We start from the raw sequence: 24538 nt of genomic DNA, 5'->3' as shown, positions 1-24538 counted from the left end.
GGTCAACAAAAGACACTATTCAAAATGAACCCCAAGGGGCTGGAGAGATGGTTCAGAGGTTAAGAACACTGTTCTTCCAAAGGTCTTGAGTTCAATTCCCAGCAACCACATGGTGGCTCACTACCATCTATAGTGAGATCTGGTGCCCTCTTCTGGCCTAAAGGCACACATGTGGGCAGAATACGTACTGTACAAATAATAAATAAATCTTTTTTTTTTTAAATGAACCCCAAATCAAATTAGCCAATTAATAAAGGGCTTCTTTTTTAAACTGTCTTATTCACCATTGGAATACCAGCCAACAATCTTATTCACCAATGGACTACTACAAAGCAATGAAATGGTGTGGAATCAAAGTAACAATGTAGATAAATCTCATAGAGTATAAAACAAAAGAAGCCAGGCATTCTGGGCATGGTGGCTCACACTGTCACTTCAGGACTCAAGAGACAGAAGGAGGGCCGCTGCTGGTTTGAAGCCAGCCTAGCTTACATAGTACATTCTAGACCAGCCAACGTGAGAAGCAAGACTGTCTAAGCCAGTTATTTTTAACCTTCCTAACACTGTGGCCCTTTAATACAGCTCTTCATGTTGTGATGACTCCAACCGTAAAATTATTTTTGTTGCTACTTCATAACTGTAATTTTGCTACTACTAATAATCATAATGTAAATATATCATGTGCAGAATATCTGATACACAACCCCTATGAAAGAGTCATTAGACGCCCAAAGGATTTGTGACCCTCAGGTTGAGAACCACTGATCTAAAGAAATGGAAGGCAGGAAGAAGGGGAGGGAGGGAGAAGGGAAGGGATGGAGGGAGGGAGGGAGGGAGGGAGGGAGGAGGGAAAGGTGAACAGGCAAGCAGGAAACCAGACACCTTTACTGTGGGGAGCCCTGCTAAATTCTGCCATGTCAGAAATCCCGTGCTTGGGCTGCACTCTGTGACCTTCCAGTTGCTGAGCTTTGCCGGAGGAGGAGGTCCATCTTGGACTATTTACCTTTGAAAGAAGTGGGGAAGTCCCTACTGAGAAACACCCAAAGGGTTAAGGAAATCCTTTCAGGGAGCTACTCAGTAATAGGAAGTTCTTACAGGGAGCTATTCAGGCTATTGTGTTCTTCTTGGGAGCTAAGGAGAAAAGGATCAGAATACATCCTATTGACCTTGCTATATAAAGTCCTACTTGTCTGCATTAAAGTGAGTCTTGACAGAGGCTGGAGAGATGGCTCAGAGGTTAAGAGCACTAGCTCCTCTTCAAGATGTCCTGAGTTCAATTCCCAGCAACCACATGGTGGCTCACAACCATCTATAATGAGATCTGGTGTCCTCTTGTGGCCTGCAGGTGTACATGCAGACAAAATACCGTACATATAATAAACATCTTAAAAAAAAAAAAAAATAAATAGTAAGTCTTGATCAGAAATTTCCCAACTTGACTCGTTATTTCTTGCATCTCTGTACCCTACTTTCAATCCCCACTCCCTCTTTCAGGTGAACCGTGATTCGATTTGTCCCGCAGGCCGGGACACGTCACTTTACATAAAGTCAAAATAGCCATGTTAATTTGCAGTCTAGAGGCAAGAATGGTGGTGACCTCTGAGGATGAGGCAAGGGACCAGAAGGAAGCCAAGGCCTTTAGAGCACTAATAATTTCTGTGTCTACGGAATTTTTATTTTTAATTTTTTATTATATCTATTAATTTATTTGTGCATATCAGGATACAGAGCAAATACATCAGAAGACAACTTGCGGGAGTCAATCCCCTCCCTGTACCTGTGGCTCCCAGGAATCAAACTGAGGTCATCAGACTTCATGGCAAGCACCTTTACCTGCTGAGCCCTTTGTCTGCCCTGAGTAGAAAGGTGTATTTGTGGGGTGAATGTGCCATACTTTTCTACAGATATTAAAATTTGATACTATTAATTTTCAATTATTATTGCTTGAATTTAGCTTTTCCGAGACTCAGTAGGGCTGATAACAGACACTATAAAGAAAAATCCACAGGCTGGGACCTTTTGGTATAGCTATCATTCTACTGACAGAACTCGCTAGACCAGAGATGTTATTTCCTGAAGGCCAACCTGTATTTGTAAAGTGGCAAGGATGGGGTACAAGAAGCTACAGTGTTGCACCACGCCCGCCCTCTTCTGCAAATGGGAACAGTAACAGCCTCTCCTGCAAAACTGTCATGTGGTCTCAGAGCAAGCCTTTAAAACATCCTTTCCAGGCAGTCACATACTAGTAACAACAGGCAGGCCAACACTCTGAAGGCCTGACATTTTAATAAATTAGTAACAAACCTGAGGAGAAGATGATTCACTTCTATTAACACCATCTGGAGATTTTGTAGCTGGAGTGGATGCATTCTAAAAACAAGAAAGAATGTCATTAAAAAGAGAACAGGAAACAAACGTTTTAAAACTTAAAAACAAAATATTGAGACACAGTACTTTGATCTACCGAATAAAATTAGTAATTGTTTATTAGAACATTTTCATGCAGGGTGAAGGGAGTATAGTTAAGTATTTTAGAAAATCACTTTGCTATAAAAAAGTAAAGAAGAAAGAAACTAAACAGCAAAGATTAGTGTGCAGCAATTTTGTAGCTCATGTGGAGCTCATCACACACCTCTTCCCCTTACGTCCCCACTTCTGTCCCCACGACAAAAACCAGCATCAGGGAGTCAATAGCCAAAGCTCACTCAAATAGAAAACTACCAGAAAGAAGTCATGTCAACTGCTCCCTACCGGAAAAACACATTCAAATTAAGATTATCTGGGCAAACTTATAAAAATAAAATATCAAAATGCTTCATTCACTTGAAGCCAGCAATTTAAATAAAACTAATGTAAACATTTTCAGGAAAGTTTCTTCCACACATACTGGCTTTTTGTTTTCTTCTGTTGGTGAGCCCACTGCTCCAAGGGAAAGTTGCTGGTTACCTCATGCCGTGGACTGCAGAGGCAGGCCCAGGACGGTCTGAGCTTCAGAAGTCTACACTGTATGTATGGTGCACTGCCTCTCCAGTCCCTACCACCACAGAAAGAGCTCATGAGGCAATCACCACCTTGCTTTACACACGGCACTGTACCATGTGCAGCAGCAGGCACTGCCCTGGGTGTCTGGCATGGTGTGCTTCTTCTTCCTTTACAGATAACCCAAGGAAAGATCAAGGGAGAAATGGGTGATTTGTTTGTTTTGAGTCGGCATCTCGCAAAGTCCAAACTAGTCTTAAATTCACTAAGTTCCTGAGGTTGGCCGTGAACTCTGATCTTCCCTCCCTCACTTCCTGAGTGGTGAGATTACAGGCATGCATAATCATGCCCAGCTCTGGAAACATTTTAAAATGTAAATACTGTATTACATAGCCAAGTAAGTAGTCTGTCTAAAGAGCACCAGCCTAATACAGTGTGTGAACGGAAGTCAGGGCTCTCCATAAGCAGTGAAGTGCTGCCACTGTCTGCGGAGTTCTCCTTCCTGCCGTGGTCCTTGCTTGTGAAGCCCCATCTGGCTCAGCTGTAGAGCCAGCCGCCTCTATGCTACAACACTGCACCTTCTGCAGCACTGCTCTACACACAGCAACAGCTCTGCCACCAGCTGCCAGGGGGCAGCACACAGTATTCCTACCCTGGTGCCCAATACCTGACATTGCCTCACAGTAAGCGCACTACAAATGCTTGCTAAATCACTGCCTAGGCACTGCCCTAAGCACAGGAACTCACTCCACACACTGAGGCTCTAGGTCACCAGCGCTTTCCCTAGAGGGAGTTCTCAGACAACAGGAAGCCTGCTCAGCTGACTAGACATACTAGAGCTTCTCTGCCAAACCTGTCTTTGTTTGTTTGTTTTTGTTTTTGTTTTTGTTTTTTCATTTTTCTGCAACATTTTCAATTATACCTGTTCAATTTTTATTACCATTTTTTGGCTGCTGAGCACTAAAGATACAGCTGTATTTAAGAATGACCAGAGAAGTATGTTTTTAAAACTAAATTAAATAAAGCCCTGTTTGGGGCAGCATATGCTTTTAACTAGGAAAGCAGGAGGGTCTCTGTGAATTCAAGGCCAACATGTTCTACATAGGAGAGCCAGAGCCAGAGCCAGAGCCAGAGCCCCTGCCACCCCCAATAAATAAATACAAACCTTGGAAAAAAAAAAAACTAAATTAAGGAAAACTCAGCTCGTGGTGAACTTGTACTTAATCTCACTAAATCTTTATTATGACACCAAATAACTATTCTGGTTTCCCTTTGTCTCATGGAGAAATGCAGTTTTCAATCATGAGCATATAAAATGTATGTAAGATTAGTTTTCTAGTCTACTAAAGTTTATTTCTAAATAATTTACAGCACTCATTTTTACCTTATAGCATTTTTTAAAATAGACGATGAACTGAAATGATTTTTATACTGTACTCATGACAGGTGTGCCTTTGAAGTTGCCATTAGTCCTATATGCAGTGTACAGCATATGTTCCTTTCCTTTCTTTCTCTTCCCTTCCTTCCTTCCTTTCTTTCTTTTAAGTAAAGTGGTAAGTCTGTGTACTAAGACTCCTGATTCAGCCACAAATATTTTTGTAAACAGTAAGTATTGTATTCCTTGTACCCAGGGGGAGAGAGAGAGCAGCTTTCTAAATGTCATTTGACACCCAATCACCCTGAGCTCCTTGCTTCTCTAGACCCAAGTTTAGAATAAAACTGAAGCCCACTGTTGGCCGTGCGCACACCAAGCCTTCACTGCCCACTGATGTAAGAACGGACATGCTCTGTTTCTGCCACTGGCTACCAAGTTAAGCCAATTCTCAACACTTTGAAAATCTACAAACCCAGCTCAGCCACCCTCCTGAGTAAGTAAACTGCTACATTATTAAATCATCAGTTCACCAGATACTTCAAATAGAAAAATGTCTACTTTCCCAAAATAAATCACATATAAAGTTAAAATTAAGTGAACTCACTCATAAAAAAGAGACAACTGTTTCTTTTCATACTCAAAAAATTAATAAAGTTACAAAGCACAATATGCTTTGCACTTACTTCTTACCTATAGTTTCAAAATAAAGAAATGAACATGCTATAATACAATCTCTCGACCTATGCAACGTTACTAATTACTGATTTATACAATGCATATTTTCCTGTAAAAATGTCAGGAACATCTCAAACACTCTTTGCTTCCTCCCAAAAGTAAAATGGATTTCTAACCATGCATACTGGTTTTTGAGAATAAGAAAACATTCCCAAGGGAAGCTAGTTCTATCCAGTGAAGGCGGCCTCTGCTCTGTTAGTGGGGAAGGGGAATGGTACTGTGATGCTGTTAGTGTTATCAGGAAGCAGTTCACCACCAAGCTCAGCAACTAGTTCTCTGAGATTTTAGAGCATGGTTAGCAACACAACACTGAAGACACTCTGAGGGAAGTGATAAGCCACGTGAGACTAGCTGCTAGAGCTGCCCAAATGCTGTGATTCCTCACAAGAGAATGCAGAAAGCGGTGGAAAGACTCACCACACTGTCACTCTGTGTTTTGGGCTGTTTGGAGGAATCCAAAGCAAAGATAGTATACTCAGAGAGAAAGGCAGGCTCTGCTACCATCCCGGCTAGTAGCTGTCTCAGTCAGAGTAATAAGCAGAGGTACAAAAACAAAACAAATGATGAAATAAAGATCATGACATGTTACAAAGTGATCTCACAGCACACAACACTCAAAATACTACAGCCACTGTCATGATGGCCACCCCACCCCACACACTGCAGCACCATCATGGCCACCCCACCCCACACACTGCAGCACCATCATGACCACCCCACCCCACACACTGCAGCACCATCATGACCACCCCACCCCACACACTGCAGCATCATCATGGCCACCCCACCCCACACACTGCAGCACCATCATGGCCACCCCACCCCACACACTGCAGCACCATCATGATGGCCACCCCACCCCACACACTGCAGCACCATCATGGCCACCCCACCCCACACACTGCAGCACCATCATGGCCACCCCACCCCACACACTGCAGCACCATCATGACCACCCCACCCCACACACTGCAGCACCATCATGACCACCCCACCCCACACACTGCAGCACCATCATGGCCACCCCACCCCACACACTGCAGCACCATCATGATGGCCACCCCACCCCACACACTGCAGCACCATCATGACCACCCCACCCCACACACTGCAGCACCATCATGGCCACCCCACCCCACACACTGCAGCACACCATCATGGCCACCCCACCCCACACACTGCAGCACCATCATGGCCACCCCACCCCACACACTGCAGCACCATCATGGCCACCCCATCCCCCAAACAATCCAGCATTGTCATCATGATCATTCCCATCCTTAAAAAACGACCAAGAATGGGATAAACTAGTGAGTTTAGGATTTCAAAACCCAAATTGGAAGCCACTTGCCAGCTGGTATACATATAACGTCTGCAGTGGGCATCATGGCAGCCAGTGTATCTGGCTACGTGGTATAAAGATGGCTCTAATACAAACAGCGCACAAGAGTGCAGACCTTTAGCAATGTGTGATGAAGAAGCCTTGAAGATCTACAGAGAATAATGCACACAGCTAACCATACTGTACACTTCAATTTCTCTAAGTACTACATCTTAGATGTGGTGTTAACTCTTCTTACTAGACGCCATTCTCTTCCTTCTCCTGCTCCTCCTCCTCCTCAGCAGCAGCAGCAGCAGCAGCAGCAACAGCAGGAGCAGCAAATAATGACAGGAGGAAGCGCGAGGAGCTGGCGGGTATGGCATAGTAGCCACAGCCCCTACACTGCCCACTTCACGGGTCTACACTCACCCTCAACTCACTGAGCCACACACACCAAATACAGATAGCATTTATGTCAATCATGCCTGACAGTAAAGTGGGCTTAAAGATACATGCATGCACCACAAACACTTAGCATAACTTTTCTAAGTACTAAGATCAAGTCTTTAGATACTTAAAAAGACAGCACTGAAATATATAGGAATGATAAAATACAAAACAACCTTATTAATACTTATATTACATGAAAAATTACTTTTATCAAAAGTACTTACAGAAGAAAACTCTGAAATAAAATGTATAACACTAGTTCTTCTGACACATATGTGCCCACTAAGCTTCTCCCCAGACCCTCTCAACGGAAGAGACTACATATCTATTCATGTGTAAAACTGCACAGATTACTAACATATACGCAAGCACACAAGAGCAGTACATATAAGACAGGTGATCTCTAAACAGAGGTTCTGTGGGTGTTGCAGATCTCTCAGTGGCAACTGTTTTTTTTGGGGGGCATCATAGTATAATTTTATAAGATGTCATTATTTGAGGAAACTAGTTGAGCCCTAGTTTTTTATAATCTCCTACACATATACATTATAAAATGAAAATGCTAAAAATTATTCCAGTGAAATATTGATGGCAGTTGTTTTAAGAAAAATTACATAAGAAAGTATAATCTACTCTAAGGTATATGATACTATATAACACGGTACATAATATACAATAACTTATATATCCTGTAAAGGACATGTCTGAAAATAAGTATGTGCAAAAGTTTAAAGGCATACACACTTTCCTCAGGCCTTTAAGGCTGCAGATAATGACTGGAACGCTCACTGGCTCTTCACCCAGCACTGCACTGGAGACCATCATAATTACAGAGAGACAAATCTCTGGTTTCCTTGGTCTGGTTAGCATTTAAAACATGCTCTCATACAGCTCAGGCTGGCCTCGGGCTTATGATGTAGCCAAGGACCACTCTGAAGCACTGCATCTCCTGCCTCTTGTTCCCCACTGACTGGATTAGTTAGGTGTCACTATGCCACACTAAGACAAAATTAAATTACATTAAAAACAATTTTAAATGGTGTGCTACACATTCGTGTATGTATGCATGTGAGCGTGTGGGTAAATGTGGAGGCCAGAAGCCGGGCGTGGTGGCGCACGCCTTTAATCCCAGCACTCGGGAGGCAGAGGCAGGAGGATCTCTGTGAGTTCGAGGCCAGCCTGGTCTACAAAACTGAGTCCAAGACAGCCAGGAATGCATAGAGAAAACGTGTCTCAAAAAAAAAAAAAAAAAGGAGAGAGGTGTTTATGTGAAGCTTTAAGAGACCACTACTGAACTTTGATGCCTATCATAAAGAAATGGTGACCAGCAATCCAAAAGGTGGCCAAACAACACTGAGCAGACTAGACGCAAGCCTCTCCCGCCCCAAAGCAGAGCAATCAAAGACGAGTTTGACAGGCACACGCATGAGAGCCTCGGATGCCTTTCTCCTGCCCTGTCTCATCAGCACCAGATCTTGGCTGTCCACACAGCTCAGTGGTAGAAGTTGCACAGCAGGTGCAAGGCAACTGGGTCCATTCCAACACCAAACAAGTAGAAAGCAAACAGCTCTTTTCTAACTTTCAAAAAGATTCCAGCAATTCATTTTCTCAAATTTGTCAAATTCTAATCTAAAACAGCTAAAACCCAATTGACCTCTTCTGTGTGGTCCACAGTGAAGTCATCCCTAAACTACCACTGTATGGAGTCTGTGCCCTGACACTCATGTCACTAACACTGTGGAGTCTGTGCCCTGGCACTCATGTCACTAACACTGTGGAGTCAGTGCCCTGGCACTCATGTCACTAACCCTGTGGAGTCTGTGCCCTGACATTCATGTCACTAACACTGTGGAGTCTGTGTCCTGACACCCATGTCACTAACACTGTGGAGTCTGTGCCCTGACACTCATGTCACTAACACTGTGGAGTCTGTGCCCTGACACTCATGTCACTAACACTGTGGAGTCTGTATCCTGACACCCATGTCACTAACACTGTGGAGTCTGTGTCCTGACACCCATGTCACTAACACTGTGGAGTCTGTGCCCTGACACTCATGTCACTAACACTGTGGAGTCTGTGTCCTGACACCCATGTCACTAACACTGTGGAGTCTGTGCCCTGGCACTCATGTCACTAACACTGTGGAATCTGTGTTCTGACACTCATGTCACTAACACTGTGGAGTCTGTGTCCTGACACTCATGTCACTAACACTGTGGAGTCTGTGTCCTGACACTCATGTCACTAACACTGTGGAGTCTGTGCCCTGACACCCATGTCACTAACACTGTGGAGTCTGTGCCCTGACATTCATGTCACTAACACTGTGGAGTCTGTGTCCTGACACTCATGTCACTAACACTGTGGAGTCTGTGTCCTGACACTCATGTCACTAACACTGTGGAGTCTGTGCCTTGACATTCATGTCACTAACCCTGTGGAGTCTGTGTCCTGACACTCATGTCACTAACACTGTGGAGTCTGTGTCCTGACACTCATGTCACTAACACTGTGGAGTCTGTGTCTTGGCACTCATGTCACTAACACTGTGGAGTCTGTGTCCTGACACTCATGTCACTAACCCTGTGGAGTCTGTGCCCTGGCACTCATGTCACTAACACTACGTGGAGTCTGTGCCCTGACACTCATGTCACTAACACTGTGGAGTCTGTGTCCTGACACTCATGTCACTAACACTGTGGAGTCTGTGCCCTGACACTCATGTCACTAACACTGTGGAGTCTGTGCCCTGGCACTCATGTCACTAACACTGTGGAGTCTGTGTCCTGACACCCATGTCACTAACACTGTGGAGTCTGTGCCCTGACACTCATGTCACTAACCCTGTGGAGTCTGTGCCCTGGCACTCATGTCACTAACACTGTGGAGTCTGTGTCCTGACACCCATGTCACTAACACTGTGGAGTCTGTGTCTTGGCACTCATGTCACTAACACTGTGGAGTCTGTGCCCTGACACTCATGTCACTAACACTGTGGAGTCTGTATCTTGACACTCATGTCACTAACCCTGTGGAGTCTGTGCCCTGGCACTCATGTCACTAACACTGTGGAGTCTGTGCCCTGACACCCATGTCACTAACACTGTGGAGTCTGTGCCCTGGCACTCATGTCACTAACACTGTGGAGTCTGTGTCCTGACACTCATGTCACTAACACTGTGGAGTCTGTGCCCTGACACTCATGTCACTAACACTGTGGAGTCTGTGTCTTTTCACTCATGTCACTAACCCTGTGGAGTCTGTGCCCTGGCACTCATGTCACTAACACTATGTGGAGTCTGTGTCCTGACACTCATGTCACTAACATTGTGGAGTCTGTGCCCTGGCACTCATGTCACCTACCTGAAGCCTCTAGATTATTTTGAAGTTTTCCAACCTATCCTGCATATTTTACGCAGCTAGTCCTTCCGCATCTACGTCAGTCTATGGTAGGGTAGTCAGTATTTTTTTCTGAATTCACCTATTTTTTCTTATTTTTATTATAATTGACACATTTATTCCTAATGAGTTCTTTTTCATATAAACCTAATCTTTTTGTTGTTGTTGTTGTTGTTTGTTTGCTTGTTTTTTGTTTTTTGGGATGGGGTTTCTTTGTGTAACAGTCGTGGCTATCCTAGATTCACTTTGTAGACCAGGCTGGCCTTGAACTCACAGAGATTTCCCCTGGCTCTACCTCCCTAGTGCTGGGATTAAACGCATGTGCCGCCACGCCCAGCTTACCTAGTCTTATTTTGTTTGCTCTGCTTTTTCTCACAATATTCTGTTAAGAAAATTATGTCTTCACTTGTCTTTTTTTTTTATTAATTTATTCATATTACATCTCAATGGTTATCTCATCCCTTGTATCCTCCCATTCCTCCCTCCCTCCCATTTTCCCCTTACTCCCCTCCTCTATGACTGTGACTGAGGGGGACCTCCTCACCCTGTATATGCTCATAGGGTATCAAGTCTCTTCTTGGTAGCCTGCTATCCTTCCTCTGAGTGCCACCAGGTCTCCCCATTCAGGGGACATGGTCAAATATGAGGCACCAGAGTACGTGTGAAAGTCATACCCACTCTCCACTCAACTGTGGAGAATGTCCTGTCCATTGGCTAGATCTGGGTAGGGGTTTGAAGTTTATGGCCTGTATTGTCCTTGGCTGGTGCCTTAGTTTGAGCAGGACCCCTGGGCCCAAATCTGTCTATCATAATTTTCTTCTTGTAGGTTTCTAGGACCCTCTGGATCCTTCTACTTTGCCATTCTCCCATGCCTCTCTCATCTAGAGTCCCAATAGGATGTCCTCCCCTTTGGTCTTCACTTGTCTTATTCTAGACCACTCTACTAAATTAATCTAGAATAAACTCACACTTAATGTTGGGGTGATCTTCCTGTCTTTGTATTATTGAAATGCTGGTGTCTGTACCAGCAGAGACCTGGCTACCGGCAGAGCTGAGGACAGGTGGGCTTCTGCATACTGCTATTCTGTGGCTGCATCCTACTTTGTAAACACTCCAGCACCTTCTGATTGGTTTGATGGAGAGCGGACTGGCCAATAGCAAAGGCAGGAAAGGGAGGCAGGACTTTCAGGCAGAGATGGAACTCTGGGAAGGAACATAAGAGGGGAAAAGACTCGCCAGCCAGCCACAGAAGTAACAGGGTGCCAGGAATGAGACTGAGGAAAAGTACCAAGCCACATGGCAGAATGTAGATTAATATGAAAGGGTTAATTTAAGTTAAGAGTTAGTTGGGGAATAAGCCAAAGCTAAGGCCAAGCATTAATAGTAAACATAAAAGGTCTCTGTGTGCAGTGGTGGCACGAGCCTTAAATCCCAGCACTTGGGAGGCAGAGGCAGACGGTTCGCTGTGAGTTCCAGGTCTGCCTGGTCTACAAAGGGCCAGGGCTCCACAGAGAACCAAAGACTCTCTGTCATAATTGGGAGCTGGTGGTCCAGGAAATGCAGTTATATTTGGCACCCAAATGATTATATCTTAGTGTCTAATTCTGCTGCCTGACTTCTTGGTGTTTTAGAATTGGCTTTACAGTGGTGGTTCTCAACCTGTGGGTCATGAATCCTGGGGTGGTTAAACGACCCTTTCCTAAAATTACTGGAAAACACAGACGTTTACATTGCAATTCATAACTAGCAAAATTACATTTATAAAATTGAAAAAAATAATTTTATGGTGGGGAGTCACCACAACATGAGAAACTGTATTAAAGGGTCACAACATTCAAAAAGTTGAGAACTATTCTTTACAGGCTCATTTGGAGAAAAGTACTGTCTTTTTCATTCCCTCTATGACCCTCCCTTCTCATCCAGTTAATCTGGTTCCCCAGGCTCCAGCTTAGGTCAGATTCTATGGCAAGAGCCATCAAAAGTTCAATCACAAAGCCCAGCGGAACGAGACTTAGGTTTTGATCATGAGGCCTCCCCAGTGACAAAAGCTTCCCACAAGCCACAGAGATCCCTGGACAGCAGAGCACGGCAGCTCACTGCTGTAGCCAGGAGAGGCAGCCCAGCTCAGCTGCTGCTCACAGCACTCAGTGCTGTAGCCAGGAGAGGCAGCCCAGCTCAGCTGCTGCTCACAGCACTCAGTGCTGTAGCCAGGAGAGGCAGCCCAGCTCAGCTGCTGCTCAGAGCACATGCTCCAACTTACCAACAGAGAACATGCTCATTTTCATTGCTCTCCATCAGTCCAAAGGCGGACTTAAGTAACCGCCTACACTACCACACTCACCTAGCTCCTCGGTAGCTGTGGTACCAGCTTAATGTCATCCCTGGGGAAACTTACAAAACTTCACTAAGCAGGTTTCCATTCTTACAGGGCTGCAGTTGGAAACAGCTGCCTTTGGTCTCACCTTCAAGCCTCTCAGGAATGATTTCAGTCCCTCTTGGCCTAGAGGTGTTTACCATATTTGTGAACCCATAGACACCCCTCGATGACAAGAGAGAAAAGCCTTATCTTCCCATCTGTGTCTCCAGCACAGTAAGAGTGATGATGGCTGAAGGCTCGGCCAGCAGGCAGCACTGCACGACAGCTTCTACAGCTCACAGAGAACCCACTGCTAATTTCAAGTAATGTTTTAATTTCTTTTTATTCACAGTCTTTTTCTGTCTGTTTTCATTCTTACTCACAATCTGATTGCCATCCCTCCTACATAGTAGTGGAGATGCCATGCTGAGGAGCTGAGGCTCAGAAACCCAGCACTCTCTCACCTCTCTCACCTCACTGCTGTCCAAACGGGCAGCCTAAGGCTCTCGTTCTTCCTCGCAGCACCAGCACCTACCGCCTGTGGTGACGCAGCTGCAGAAGAGACTGATGGCGCGTGGACTGAGGAATTCCCAATCACAACTAAAGCTCTACTCTGTCTACATGGCTACTTCTACTTCATGCGCAGCCTTCAAAAACAAAACCATGCCATGTGACTCTCCCCAGCCCCAACACAAATCCCGCAAATATAAGAAGACGGAAGAAGAACATACAGACTATAAAATGATTCCCTCAAGGTAGCTAAGACTTGAGAAAAATAAGATTCAAACATCAACTTGCCACTCCCATCCTGCAGATGCTCACCACTAAACTGCCGTGCAAACAAGCCGCTAGCTAAGGTGGAAGAAAGAACAAGACAATGAGAACTTACTGTTAACAAAAGAAAATTTAGAAAAATTGGAAACAATTTTTCAAAATTGAAAGAAAGAAACAAACAAACAAAAAACCTGAATAAAGCTATAGAGATTAAATTAGTAATCAAAACAGTTCCACACATTAAAAGGGGAGGGGAGTGGGGATGAAGAGAGTTACAACAGCCTAAGACCAGATCAAACTCTTTACAAATTCTTCAAGAAAAACAAAACAACAACAGCAAAACAAAACAAAACAAAAGAAGAATGCCAGTATGTTCTATGAAGTCAGTACCTCTTAATACCAAAATCAGAAATCACTAAGCCAAACACCAAAATTGCTGGCAAACATCCCTCACCAACACAGGAGACTCTTCAAAACGATGGAACTATCAGAAGCAAATCTAGCCTCACAAGAAAATGGTGCACCCTAATCAAAGGAGAGTCCTAAAGGAAGCAACCTACATCTAATTTCAACACCAATTAGTACCGCATCACCATCTACAGAGTAACAGATCAAACCGCAGATCCACCTCAACACACATAGAGAACGGCACGGACTACAGCGGAGTGCCAGCTGGCTGGGGTAGTCTGGGGAGGCAGGAGAGCTTACCAGACAAAGACCTGAGTTCAATCTCTTGGACCCACGGGGTGGAAGAAGAGAACTTGACTCCCAAGTTGTCCTTGACTTCTACCATGTACACTATGATGCACACAGCCACACCCACTCCACACCCACAGGATAGATAACTAAGCTTTTCTAATGTTAAGTCTTTTACTGTTCTAGATGCTAGCTGTGGGTAATTTAATCAAGCTCCCTTCCTTTGTCCTTACCATGAAGCAGAGTTGGGCTCTGTCAAACACCTCCTCTATGGCTCATTCACTTCGGGGCTTCTTAAAACTACTATTCCATAGAAATATAATGTTATGTTTGTAAATTAATCTCTTATCTGCATTTATTTGCTAAACTCATATAAGTTCTAATAGGTTGGGGGTTTGTGTTTGTTTGTTTTTTAACTGAAATCCTTGTAATTTTCTATATGTAAGTCCTCTGGAGATCAACATGATTTTATACCCCCTTTACCCTTCACCTTTTGTTATGTGTCCTGCCCAGTCTCCACTGCTAAAATGCTAAAGAAAGTAGCACACACTTGCCTCTCCTGTTCTTAGAGGCAAAGTCCTTCGATTCATTTGTTTTTGAGGTGGGGTCTGTCTGTGATGCCCTGGATGGTCTCAGAAATCCTGGACTCAAATGGTACAGTAGCTGTCTTTAGTTGATTTTATATTTCCATATCTGGTTTGCTTCCAAGTTGTTGCTATAACAATCTCTTTCTCCTTTCGGAGTGTTGTTTGGCATTGGGCCTTCAAGAGAAGGCTGCTCACAAAACCACTCCATATTAAACTGGAAGAGATAACCATTCAGAGAAGCAAATTGCAATTTATATGAATGATGCACTAACATACATGCAAGCAAACACTCATATACATAAAATAAAAATAAATAAGTATCTTAGGGGTGTAGGGCTAGGGAGATGGCTCGGAGGCTGAGATAGGCTGCCCTTCCAAAAGACCCAAGTTCAATTCCCAGCATCCACTTGGTGGTTCACATTCATTTGTAACTCCAGTTCCAGGAGACCTGATGCCCTCTTCTGGCTTCTATGGGCACCATGCACATATGTGACACACAGACATAAATAAATGTAAAATAAAATAATTTTTTTAAAGGATCGGATACCTCTTGGGCTGGATAAGTGTTAAGAGCACCTGTTCCTCTTGCAGAGGCCCTGAGTTCAGTTCCCAGCATTCACAGATGCCTGTGACTACGGATGCAGCAGCTCCATCACCTCCTTGGCAGTTCCTCGCAGGGAGTCAGAGCCCCTGGAACTGGAGGTATGGCATGTGTCCCATGTGGCTGCTTGGAACCAAACCTAGGTCCTGTGCAAAAGCAGTAAATGCTCTCAACTGAGCCATCTCTTCAGTGCCTTTACCATCTTCCTGTATTTGTTATGCCTCACAGAAAGAAGAAAAAGACAAACGCACACACAAGTAATTTTCATGATAGTTACTAGTTATATGGAACTGGCTGTTACTTTTCAATTTCTGACCACCAGCTTGAAAATGATGCTATATTGAACAAAACATTACTGAGTTATTCCGATAGCTCCAAATATGAAATAAACATACTTATTCTCTGAAATTAGTTTTTCCAATGAACAACTTATAAGACCTAATTGCTACTTGTGTTTTAAAAAAGACCAGTTGAATTATTAATAAATACAATACCCAGAAGTTAAATAACTAACTTGTCACAAGTGTTTCCCATACTGTCACCATCACCAGCACTATAGCTTAGCTTCCAATGAGAAGTACATCAGAATTGCACACTAACCTCTCTGTTGGGTGTCACGTCATCAAGCTGGTCTGTAAACGAAGATGTCCTGCTTCTAGTCCTTGTTGGTGTTGAAGAGCTGGAGGAAACCTACATTTAAAATCATTACACAAATTAGAAGACAGTACTGACTAGTACACTATGTACTGACTGGTTCTTTTCTCACTCCATGCCCAGGAATGCAAAGAAAAGAAAGGGACACATAAAAAAGCAGGAAAGAGAGCCGGGAGTGGTGGGGTCCACCTTTAATCCCAGTACTCAGGAAGGCAGTTGGGCAGATGGATCTGTGAGTTCAAGGCTAGCCTGGTCTACAAAACAAGTCCAGGACAGGCAAAATTACACAAAGAAATCCTGGGGAGGGGGGGGGTTGGGGGAGGGCAAGAGCAGGAAAGAATAACTACAATAGAATCATGTAGCGGACTTAACTACCATCCACTAAGTCTCTGGTCTGACAGTCAATTTTAGCAAACTGTATACACGCTAAGACTGATTATACTTAGGATGAGACTTTTGGGGGAAACCGAAGCCAAGTGATGAGAATATGAAAACTTTACTATCTTTGCCATTTTTCTGTAAAACAAAATGATTCAAAATTTTAAGTTTGTTAAAAACAAGTTGTCAATTTCAACTTTAAAGTCCCTGAAACATTCAGTACTATCAAATTTATAGGTAAATAGCTGGGCCCATCTCTCTAGTCAAAAGCCTTTCTTTGAACCTACTAGCACAGCACAGCTGGACAATGAACTGCTAAGAGCCTGATTAGTAGAACCCTCAACACAGAACAGAACCCAAATTCTAAGCCTGGTGTCGGAAGTCTATTCTAAAATGAGCTAAAATCAGCCCTGACAGTATAAAAGGACAACATTAAGGCCCCTCTGTACTTAAAACAGCTCTGAACTCACTCACCTGAACGCTTGCTTCCTCACTCTTTCACATCTACGCAGCTTTACAGAGAATACAAAGTTTAGTAACTACCTGTCATCCATGAGAGAACAAATGGGCAAATGAAAACTCTAAGTACCGTGTGAACACACTGCTATGGTCAGGGTGGAGCTGAGGTCATGGGCACAGTGCATACACATACAAACAAACAACACACAGAGAGAAAAACAGATGTAAGCTAAGCTTCCCATCAGGGCAGATGTTCAGAAAGCAGTGTAGAAACAATTGGCCACGTACTCTGTAAAAGATATAAATGTCGACCTCTGAACAGGAATAATGTTTATGTCAAAAGCAGAACTTAGAGTGAGCTTAAATGGCAAGAAAGCCACTTTACATGCCCAAGCTTAATAACTGTCCTCAATCAACAGCTCTTCTAAGGCCCTAAGTGCAGAACTCACTAGCCCAGTCCTCCCTGCCTCTGCAACAGGGAAGCTGAGCTCCACCGTCGGGCACACCACGTGAGACTGAGTCACAAGGAAGAAAATAGATGTGTAAAGGCAAAGGTCAGCCTTTAGCAAGCACAGGACAGAGCTGCAGACGGACGAGGGAGTGCCGTGCGGTGGGAGGTGCCATGCTGGTGCCAGCTGGGAACAGTTTGCAACATTTTTATGAAGAGCCCAGGATGTGGCAATCATGCCAGGCTACTGTACAGGCTAATCTTCTGTAGCTACCAGAGCCGGAGAAACCATGAGCTAACAAGCATTCCTTAGCAAACTCTTTTTCTTCTTGCCTAAACTGAATTCTGTCACTTACAACAGAGAATTCCAACATGTCCCTTCTGAAAATCAGCACACAATCCACTACAGTCAGCTAAGTGAAAGTCACATTAACTAGGACGACATCCTCCACCATCCAAGACAAAACAAGGAAAAACCAGGCCTCCTACGATTCTAATCACAAGGCCTCATCAACTCTGGATGAATATAAAACAAAGTGATTTAAATTTTTTAAAGTATATAAAGATGAGGAGTGAATGAGCTCTAAGATACCCTGTGCCCAGAAAAATATAAAACCTGATAACATTCGGCCTAATGACCAACTGATCATTCCCTGGAGCAAGGAAGAAAGACTCACAAGAAAAGCAGTGGTCTCCGGGCCTGGATCCTCCATGGCTCTCACACTCAGAGACTGGTAATGAATTTAAGGAGCGGGAGACCAGCTCAGTGTTAGAGCACTTGCCTAACATGAACAAGGCCCTGGACTTCATTGGTATGTGTGCTTAGACGTGCAAGCTATTTGCTGAAAGAAAGAAAGAAAGAAAGAAAGAAAGAAAGAAAGAAAGAAAGAAAGAAAGGAGAGAGAGAGAGACGGTGCCATCCAGGCTCAGATTCATATTCCACTTCTCAATAGCTTATTATTAGCTGACCAGAGGTCTCAACTTCAAAATAAGAAAAACCAGGCTAATGTGGTAGATCCCACATGACCTTTGCCCTGGGAATAACATATCACTCTCACAACTGTGCTACTGTACATGGAAAAGGGGGTTCTGAAAGCATGATTTTAGCTGAAAATGATTTTACTCTTAAAAAAAAAAATTACCCAGATAAGTTTAACCTAGTTACATAAGCCCTTCAAATCTGGGTCTAGAGGAGAGAGACCAAAGCTAGACACCTGCACTCTTGCTAGGCTGAATAAAAGCAAAATGGCAGTCTCCAGGAGCTGAAAGCCACAGAGCACTGACTGATCTACCATAACCGCATGGGCACAGAAGGAAAGAGGACAAGCTAGACAGCACCATGACAGCTGTGTAACGGAGACCCAGTGCTGCCATCCCAGACTTCTGACCTACAGACCCGTGGGGTAACTAGGGTAGGAGGCACTAATGCTGTGTGTGAAAACAAACAGGAGCCTTTGGGGATGATAAGCTTTGAGTCCCCATCCCCACTCCTTGGCTTTTCACTACCCATCAGGGGTTCCTCGGGTAGTGCCCTAGCCCTCCTCACAAGAGTCTTCCCTCCCCTGTGCACACAAAGCACCTTATGCACACCACTGGAATACTCAGCCGTGCGGGACCAGGTGTGCCCTTCAAGGCAAATGCAACACCAGCCCAGCACGCTGTGTGCACTAGCTAGTAAAAACATCAACAAGGACTACAAATGCCTTCTTGTATTTTGTCACTTTCAGTCCCTCAATCAATTTGAAAAGCACAAAGGGCACACGATATCATACCCAATTTCCTGGTAAGATTACATGGCTTGTCCAGGTTACATGCTCCAAGACTAGGCTAGCACACAGACCTTCTAACTTCCTGTCTGCTTCCCCAGTTCCCTTTAGATGACTAATTCTTTAACTTGTCTGGGACCCACAGTAAAAATAGTAATAATACCACCATACTTCTACCCAATTCAGAGAGACACCCCTAAAGTGAAAGCTTTACAGAACTACAGATTATAGGGACTAGGCCTCAAACCCAGGTCTTCACCAGTGTTGGGCTGCATGCCCAACATGTACAGCATGTAAACTTTATAGCATAAGATACATTTTCTTTTTATGGATATGATTATATCCATCATCCATTTCCTTCCTCCAACCCCCCTCTCCCCTGTACCCCGTCTAAGCTCAACTAGTGCTGCCCATGCGTGTATGACTGCGGGCATCCGATGAAGCCTGAGGAACCCACCAGTAAGAAGGCCCACTGACTCTGCTGCCAGTGGCTGCTCACCGAGGAATGGGTCCTGGAGGAACCTCCTCTACAGACTGCTATCTTCTAACCTGTATTTCCATTAAACACACAAGGAGGCGTCCAGGCACAACTCACAAGCCACCTGGAGTGTTTCCACTGTTCCATGTTATCTCTGCAAGCACAGAGCTCACATGTCTGGCACCAACTCTCAAGTCTATATACTATATACGTCAATGTATTTCACGGTTTTAACTATGACTTTAAAAAAATAGGAATTAAAAGCATTAATCGCAGGTTGGAACAACATGACTTAAAGGCAGCAAGAGCACAGAATCTGGATATTCATATAATAGGGACGCGCTGTGGCTAAATGGACTGGAGGCTGAGTTACCTGGGGGTTCCAAGGACACTTGAGAGTAGAAGTGTTAGAAACACAGGCACAATCTGTGCATACAGACCTCTTTAGGTGTCACCAAGGCTTAACTATCATCAAGCTCTAATCCCTGCTTTCCAAGAGAAAAGGGGGGAGGAGCAGTCACACTATTTTTCGGTCAGCTAGCTGCTACAGGAAGTCCTCTCTTGCATTACCGACTGCTGCAGGAACAGGGCTGCTCTGAGTATTGGAGCTGTAGACAAAACATGCATGAGAAATCTCAAAATAAGGGGTTTCAACCTTTTCTCATGAGTAATTTACAATTTCCATCAGCTATGGACTCTCTAGCATGCTGGGCTGCTCATGGGCCTTGACTTAGCTCCTGCCTCTCAAGTTTTGCCCCAAGCAGATGCTCTGTCAGAAACAGGTATGGCATTGGGCTTGCTCCAGCACTCAATGCACCTACTCGGTAACTCCTCCCACACACACACACCTAGGGCAGGGACAGGCCACTAGGCCTGTATCACAACACTGCTTCAGTCACTGCAAATCAACCTGACAATCCAGTTAAGGAAGAGTTACCTATCATGGGCTTGGTTTTCATGTTAACATCTACACTTGAGTCACTAGTGGGAGTTTTTCAGCATGCCCTTACACAAGCATCTGTCACTGTGCATAGTCCAGAAACAAGCCATCACTCCTATGGTATAAATGCTTCACTTCCCAACATGGTCTCCTAACATGTGAAACTCACTCAATCCAAAATTAACTCAGGGCAACTTCCATTTAAATATAGCATATGAGCCAGTACTGTCCAGTTAGAATAGCTGAGAATCTGCCCAGCTATAGAGCCTAAGCTATAGCAAATATAATGTCTCTGTGCCATTATTTAAGAACTGGCAATCCAAAGAAAGTCCTAGTTTAAGAAACATTACAAAATACAAAAAGTAACCGAAAATGGGGTGTGGGGCTGAAGGTGGGCACATAAGATGCTTAGGACAGGGATGGGCAAGAATAAACGTACGAGTGAGGAAAAAAGAGTCTTTCATGTTGTGCAGTGGTGGAGCACACCTTTAGCCCCAGCACTTGGGAAGCAGAGGCAGCTGAATCTCCTGTGAGTTCAAGGCCAGCCTGGCCCACAAAACAAGTTCAGGACAACCAGGGCTACATAGAGAAATCCGATAAAAAAAAAAAAAAAAAAAAAGAAACAAAACAAAATCCAAAACAAAAAAACAAAACAAGAAAAAAGAGTCTTTCATATGTCATCAAAACCTTCAAGACACAAGGGGTGGGAAGGAAGATGGCACAGGCATTTATCCCAGCACTAGGAGACATGGCAGGCGGATCTCTGAGTTTATCCCAGCACTAGGAGGCATCTCTGTGTTTGAGAACAGCCTGGTCTATAGAGGGAGTCCCCCAACAGGCAAAGCTACACAGAGAAACTTTGTCTAAATTAAAAAAAAAAAATTTAAAAAAAAAAAAAATCCTCAAGGCACAGCAATTTCAAGAGAAAACAATCTACATCCCAAACTGATGATCTTGAATCATCAAGACAATATGCAAATTGAAGACATCTTGCTTTAAAAACAAGAATAAGAGAGGCCTTCAAAAGGTCCTTAACTCTTTGAAAACACTAATTCAGGTTATTTCTCCCTCCTGAGAGCAAATGAAACCAGAGTAGGCTCAAGCTCCTCCTAGTAGCAGACACAGACAATTCATTTCTCTGTTCTGGGTGGAGACACTGATTTTCCAAATGCTCTCTTAAGTCTAACATACAGGATTGTGTGACCCAGATGCTTGCTTCTCTGACAGTATTAAGCTACAGGAACACGGAGCTCTAACAGCTTAATGTGCAAAAAGCTTTTGTTGTTATTAAAATTCCCTTTGCTACTGAACTGCAGCTCATCTTTAGAGAAATGTTAAATGTGAGAAAGTATATTAAATATAACATCAATACTTTATCCTACTAATATCTTACAGCATATCCTTTTAAACTTGAATTTTCACTACACATACACAGACACACTTACTGGTTTGGCTTTAGGGAACATGGGCTTGATGTGTAGTCTAGAATAGATCTGAATATGAAATTCTCATACCTCCCAAATGCAGGGATTACAGGTGTAAGCCACCATGCCACTTATAAAAATACATTTCTTTTTGCCACAAAAACTGGGTAACAATTTACATGCCACATTTAATTTGCCTCTTGTAACACCTATCATTCTATGTAAACAATGCCTGTCTGCAGCTCCATTACTATATAGAAATTAGGTTATCTGTGGGCCTCATGATATCTTCATCTACAGGAGAAAGAGTGTCTACCCTATAGGTTTATATGAGAGTGACCTATGTAACTACTAGATAAGTGCCTAGCAGAGAGGCAACTCAACGTTGCTGATTTTTAATGCTACGTGCTAATCAGCTACCTGATAAGAACTTACTCAGCCAAATGTTTACTGGCCCCAGAGTGTTACCAGGGCTGGCAAAACAGTTTAGATGGTGAAGTGCTTGCCTGAGTTCCTGCTCAGAACCCCAGCGTTCAGGGGCAGAGACAGGTGGGTTCCCGGGCTTGCTTTGGTGAGTCCCAGACCAGGAAGAAACTTTACATGTAAAAGGGGATGGGGTATGGTATTGAAGAGATGGCTCAGAGGGTTAGAGCACTTTGTTCTTGCAGAAGGCCAACCAAGGTTCAGTTCCCAGCACCAAAAAACGGCTCACAACCATTCATTACTCAAGTGCCCTGGGATTCAACGCCCTCTTCTGGCCTCTGGAGGTACTAAGCATGCACACAGCGTGCAGACATACAGATAAGACACACCCATAAAATAAATAAATCCATTTTTTAAATAGTAAAATAAAAGGGACAATGCCTGATGAATGACACCCAGGTTGTCCTCTGGTCTCCACACACAGACATACACAGATGCACCCACAGTGACACACACACACACACACACACACACACACACACGCACACACAAACAAAAAAAAAATTAAAACCTTGTAACTAAATCTTTTTGCATCCTAAATCCTCTAAGAATGCGTTTCTAGAAACAGAAAGCTGGGTCGTTATATTTTAACACCCAAAGTGCTCCCCAATTAGCCAAACCCCAGCCTTTCTTGAACTACAGGTTTTCTAGGTTTCTAGGAACCCTAAAAGAAGGGAGAAGCCAAGGCTCCATCCACTGATACTCAGAAAGGCTCGGGAGAGAGTTGGGCAGAAGACCTCAGTTCGCTCACAGCATCAGCACTGCGGAGCGCAGGGAGAAAGCCTATTCTGTTTCCTACGCGAACACGCCCCCCTTCCCCCCCCCCCCCGAAACATACTCCCTCAAAAGCAAAGACCTTCCCGAAAAGATGCAGGAGCAGGGTTGCTGACAGGCTCCGTGCCCATCTGGCTCAGTGTCTGCCCCTCCGCCCTGTCCGCCATCACAAAGTTACGCGAAGTGACTAACTACTCCTGACAGCCTTGGTCGCTGGACCGCAGCCCTCGGCTCCTGCAGACATCCTAGGCCAGGTCGGGGGGTGGGGGGTGGGGAGTGGGGGGGGGGGGACGGCTCCATCAGGCTTTGGAAGCAGGAGACTTACAGGATCCCGGCCATCCCGGGTTCAAGTATCCAATGGACACAGAGCGGACCTCGGTCAGAGGTCACATACCCCAAACGACCTGGGTTGCCCCACCCCGCGCCATCACTCCAGAGTCAGGGGCTCGCATGGGCGGGGGAAGCTCCCACGCAGAACCCAAACCCATCGCCCCCATCTCTCAGGCCGGCTCAGTCCTTAGTGGGAAAACTCCCGGGTCGGACGTCACGACGGGTCGCGCCACCCAGCAGCACGGGGACACAGTTGGGGAGAAGCCAGGGCGAGCCAAAGCCCATCCTAGGCTCGGGTTAGGGGGGCGGGGAGGGGAGCGGAGGGGAGGGGGGTGAGGAAGGTCCTGGGGCGGAGGTCAAAGGTCACGGGAGAACTTTCTCCCGCCTTCTGCGGCGCGGGGGGCGGGGGGGCACGCGGACGGCGTACCTGGGCAGGGCTTAACGCCTGCTGCAGCTGCTGCTGCTCCTCGCTGATCTTCTGCTTCAGCTTCTTGAACATGGCGCGGCGAGGGGGCCGGCTGCGTCTCTACCCGCGGGGCGGCCGGGCCCGTTCCTCGCCGCCTTCCCGTGGAGCTCGCGGGCAGCTCGGGGCGCTCGCCCTGCGGGTGTCGGCGTCGCCGCCGCCGCGTCTCTTCTTCCTGGGTGCCACTGGCTGGCCCCGGCCCCCCATCCAGCCCCGTCAGCGGCGGCGGCGGCGGCGGCGGCGACAACGGCAGCAGGTGAACGTATCCAGGGCGCCTGCGCGGCCGACGTGGAGTTTGCCAAGGTCTTGCTACGGAGCGCCGCTGTGGACAATACGGAAGCGGTGTGGATGAACGCGCGTGCACAGTGACTCCTGCGTGAAGAAGGCTGGAGCGAGAGAGCAATGGAGCTAGGGAGGCAGGAGTGTGTTCAGTGTCGGTTGGCCCTAAAACTGTTAAGATTCTCTCTAAGGATTTTTGGTTGGTTGGTTGGATGAGAGATCTGGAGCTGAGGATGAAGTGTTTGCTTAGCATGTGCAGGAGAGCTTGGGTTCTGACTCTGTAGCACGTGAACTGGGTGTGACTGTGCACATCTGTAATATCCAGAGGTGGAGGAAATAGGGACCGTTCTTGCCGACATAATCAGTTTAAGGACAAACTGAGCTAC

The 24538-nt window shown here is 45.1% G+C and overlaps 1 protein-coding gene across 3 annotated transcripts in view; it reads right to left on the bottom strand.

Moving 5' to 3' along the window:
• The window catches only part of Golga4 (golgin A4), an 85590-nt gene extending 61486 nt beyond the window's left edge, over positions 1–24104 (bottom strand). For 2 of the 3 annotated variants that reach the window (XM_051140551.1, XM_051140553.1), the window contains exons 1-4: positions 23838–24104; positions 15877–15966; positions 5507–5605; positions 2305–2370 (exon numbers count right to left, since the gene is read on the bottom strand). In XM_051140551.1, the coding sequence (XP_050996508.1) occupies positions 2305–2370; positions 5507–5605; positions 15877–15966; positions 23838–23909 (327 nt within the window). In that variant the 5' untranslated portion in view covers positions 23910–24104. The remainder of the gene's footprint in view (positions 1–2304; positions 2371–5506; positions 5606–15876; positions 15967–23837) is intronic. The other variant, XM_051140552.1, reaches the window with a different exon arrangement.
• Between the last annotated feature and the right edge of the window lie 434 nt (positions 24105–24538).

The sequence above is a fragment of the Acomys russatus genome, chromosome 32 (genome assembly GCF_903995435.1).
Source record: "Acomys russatus chromosome 32, mAcoRus1.1, whole genome shotgun sequence".
Taxonomy (NCBI): domain Eukaryota; kingdom Metazoa; phylum Chordata; class Mammalia; order Rodentia; family Muridae; genus Acomys; species Acomys russatus.
Note: the sequence above shows the minus strand (reverse complement) of the source record. Positions and strands in the feature narration are given on the sequence as shown.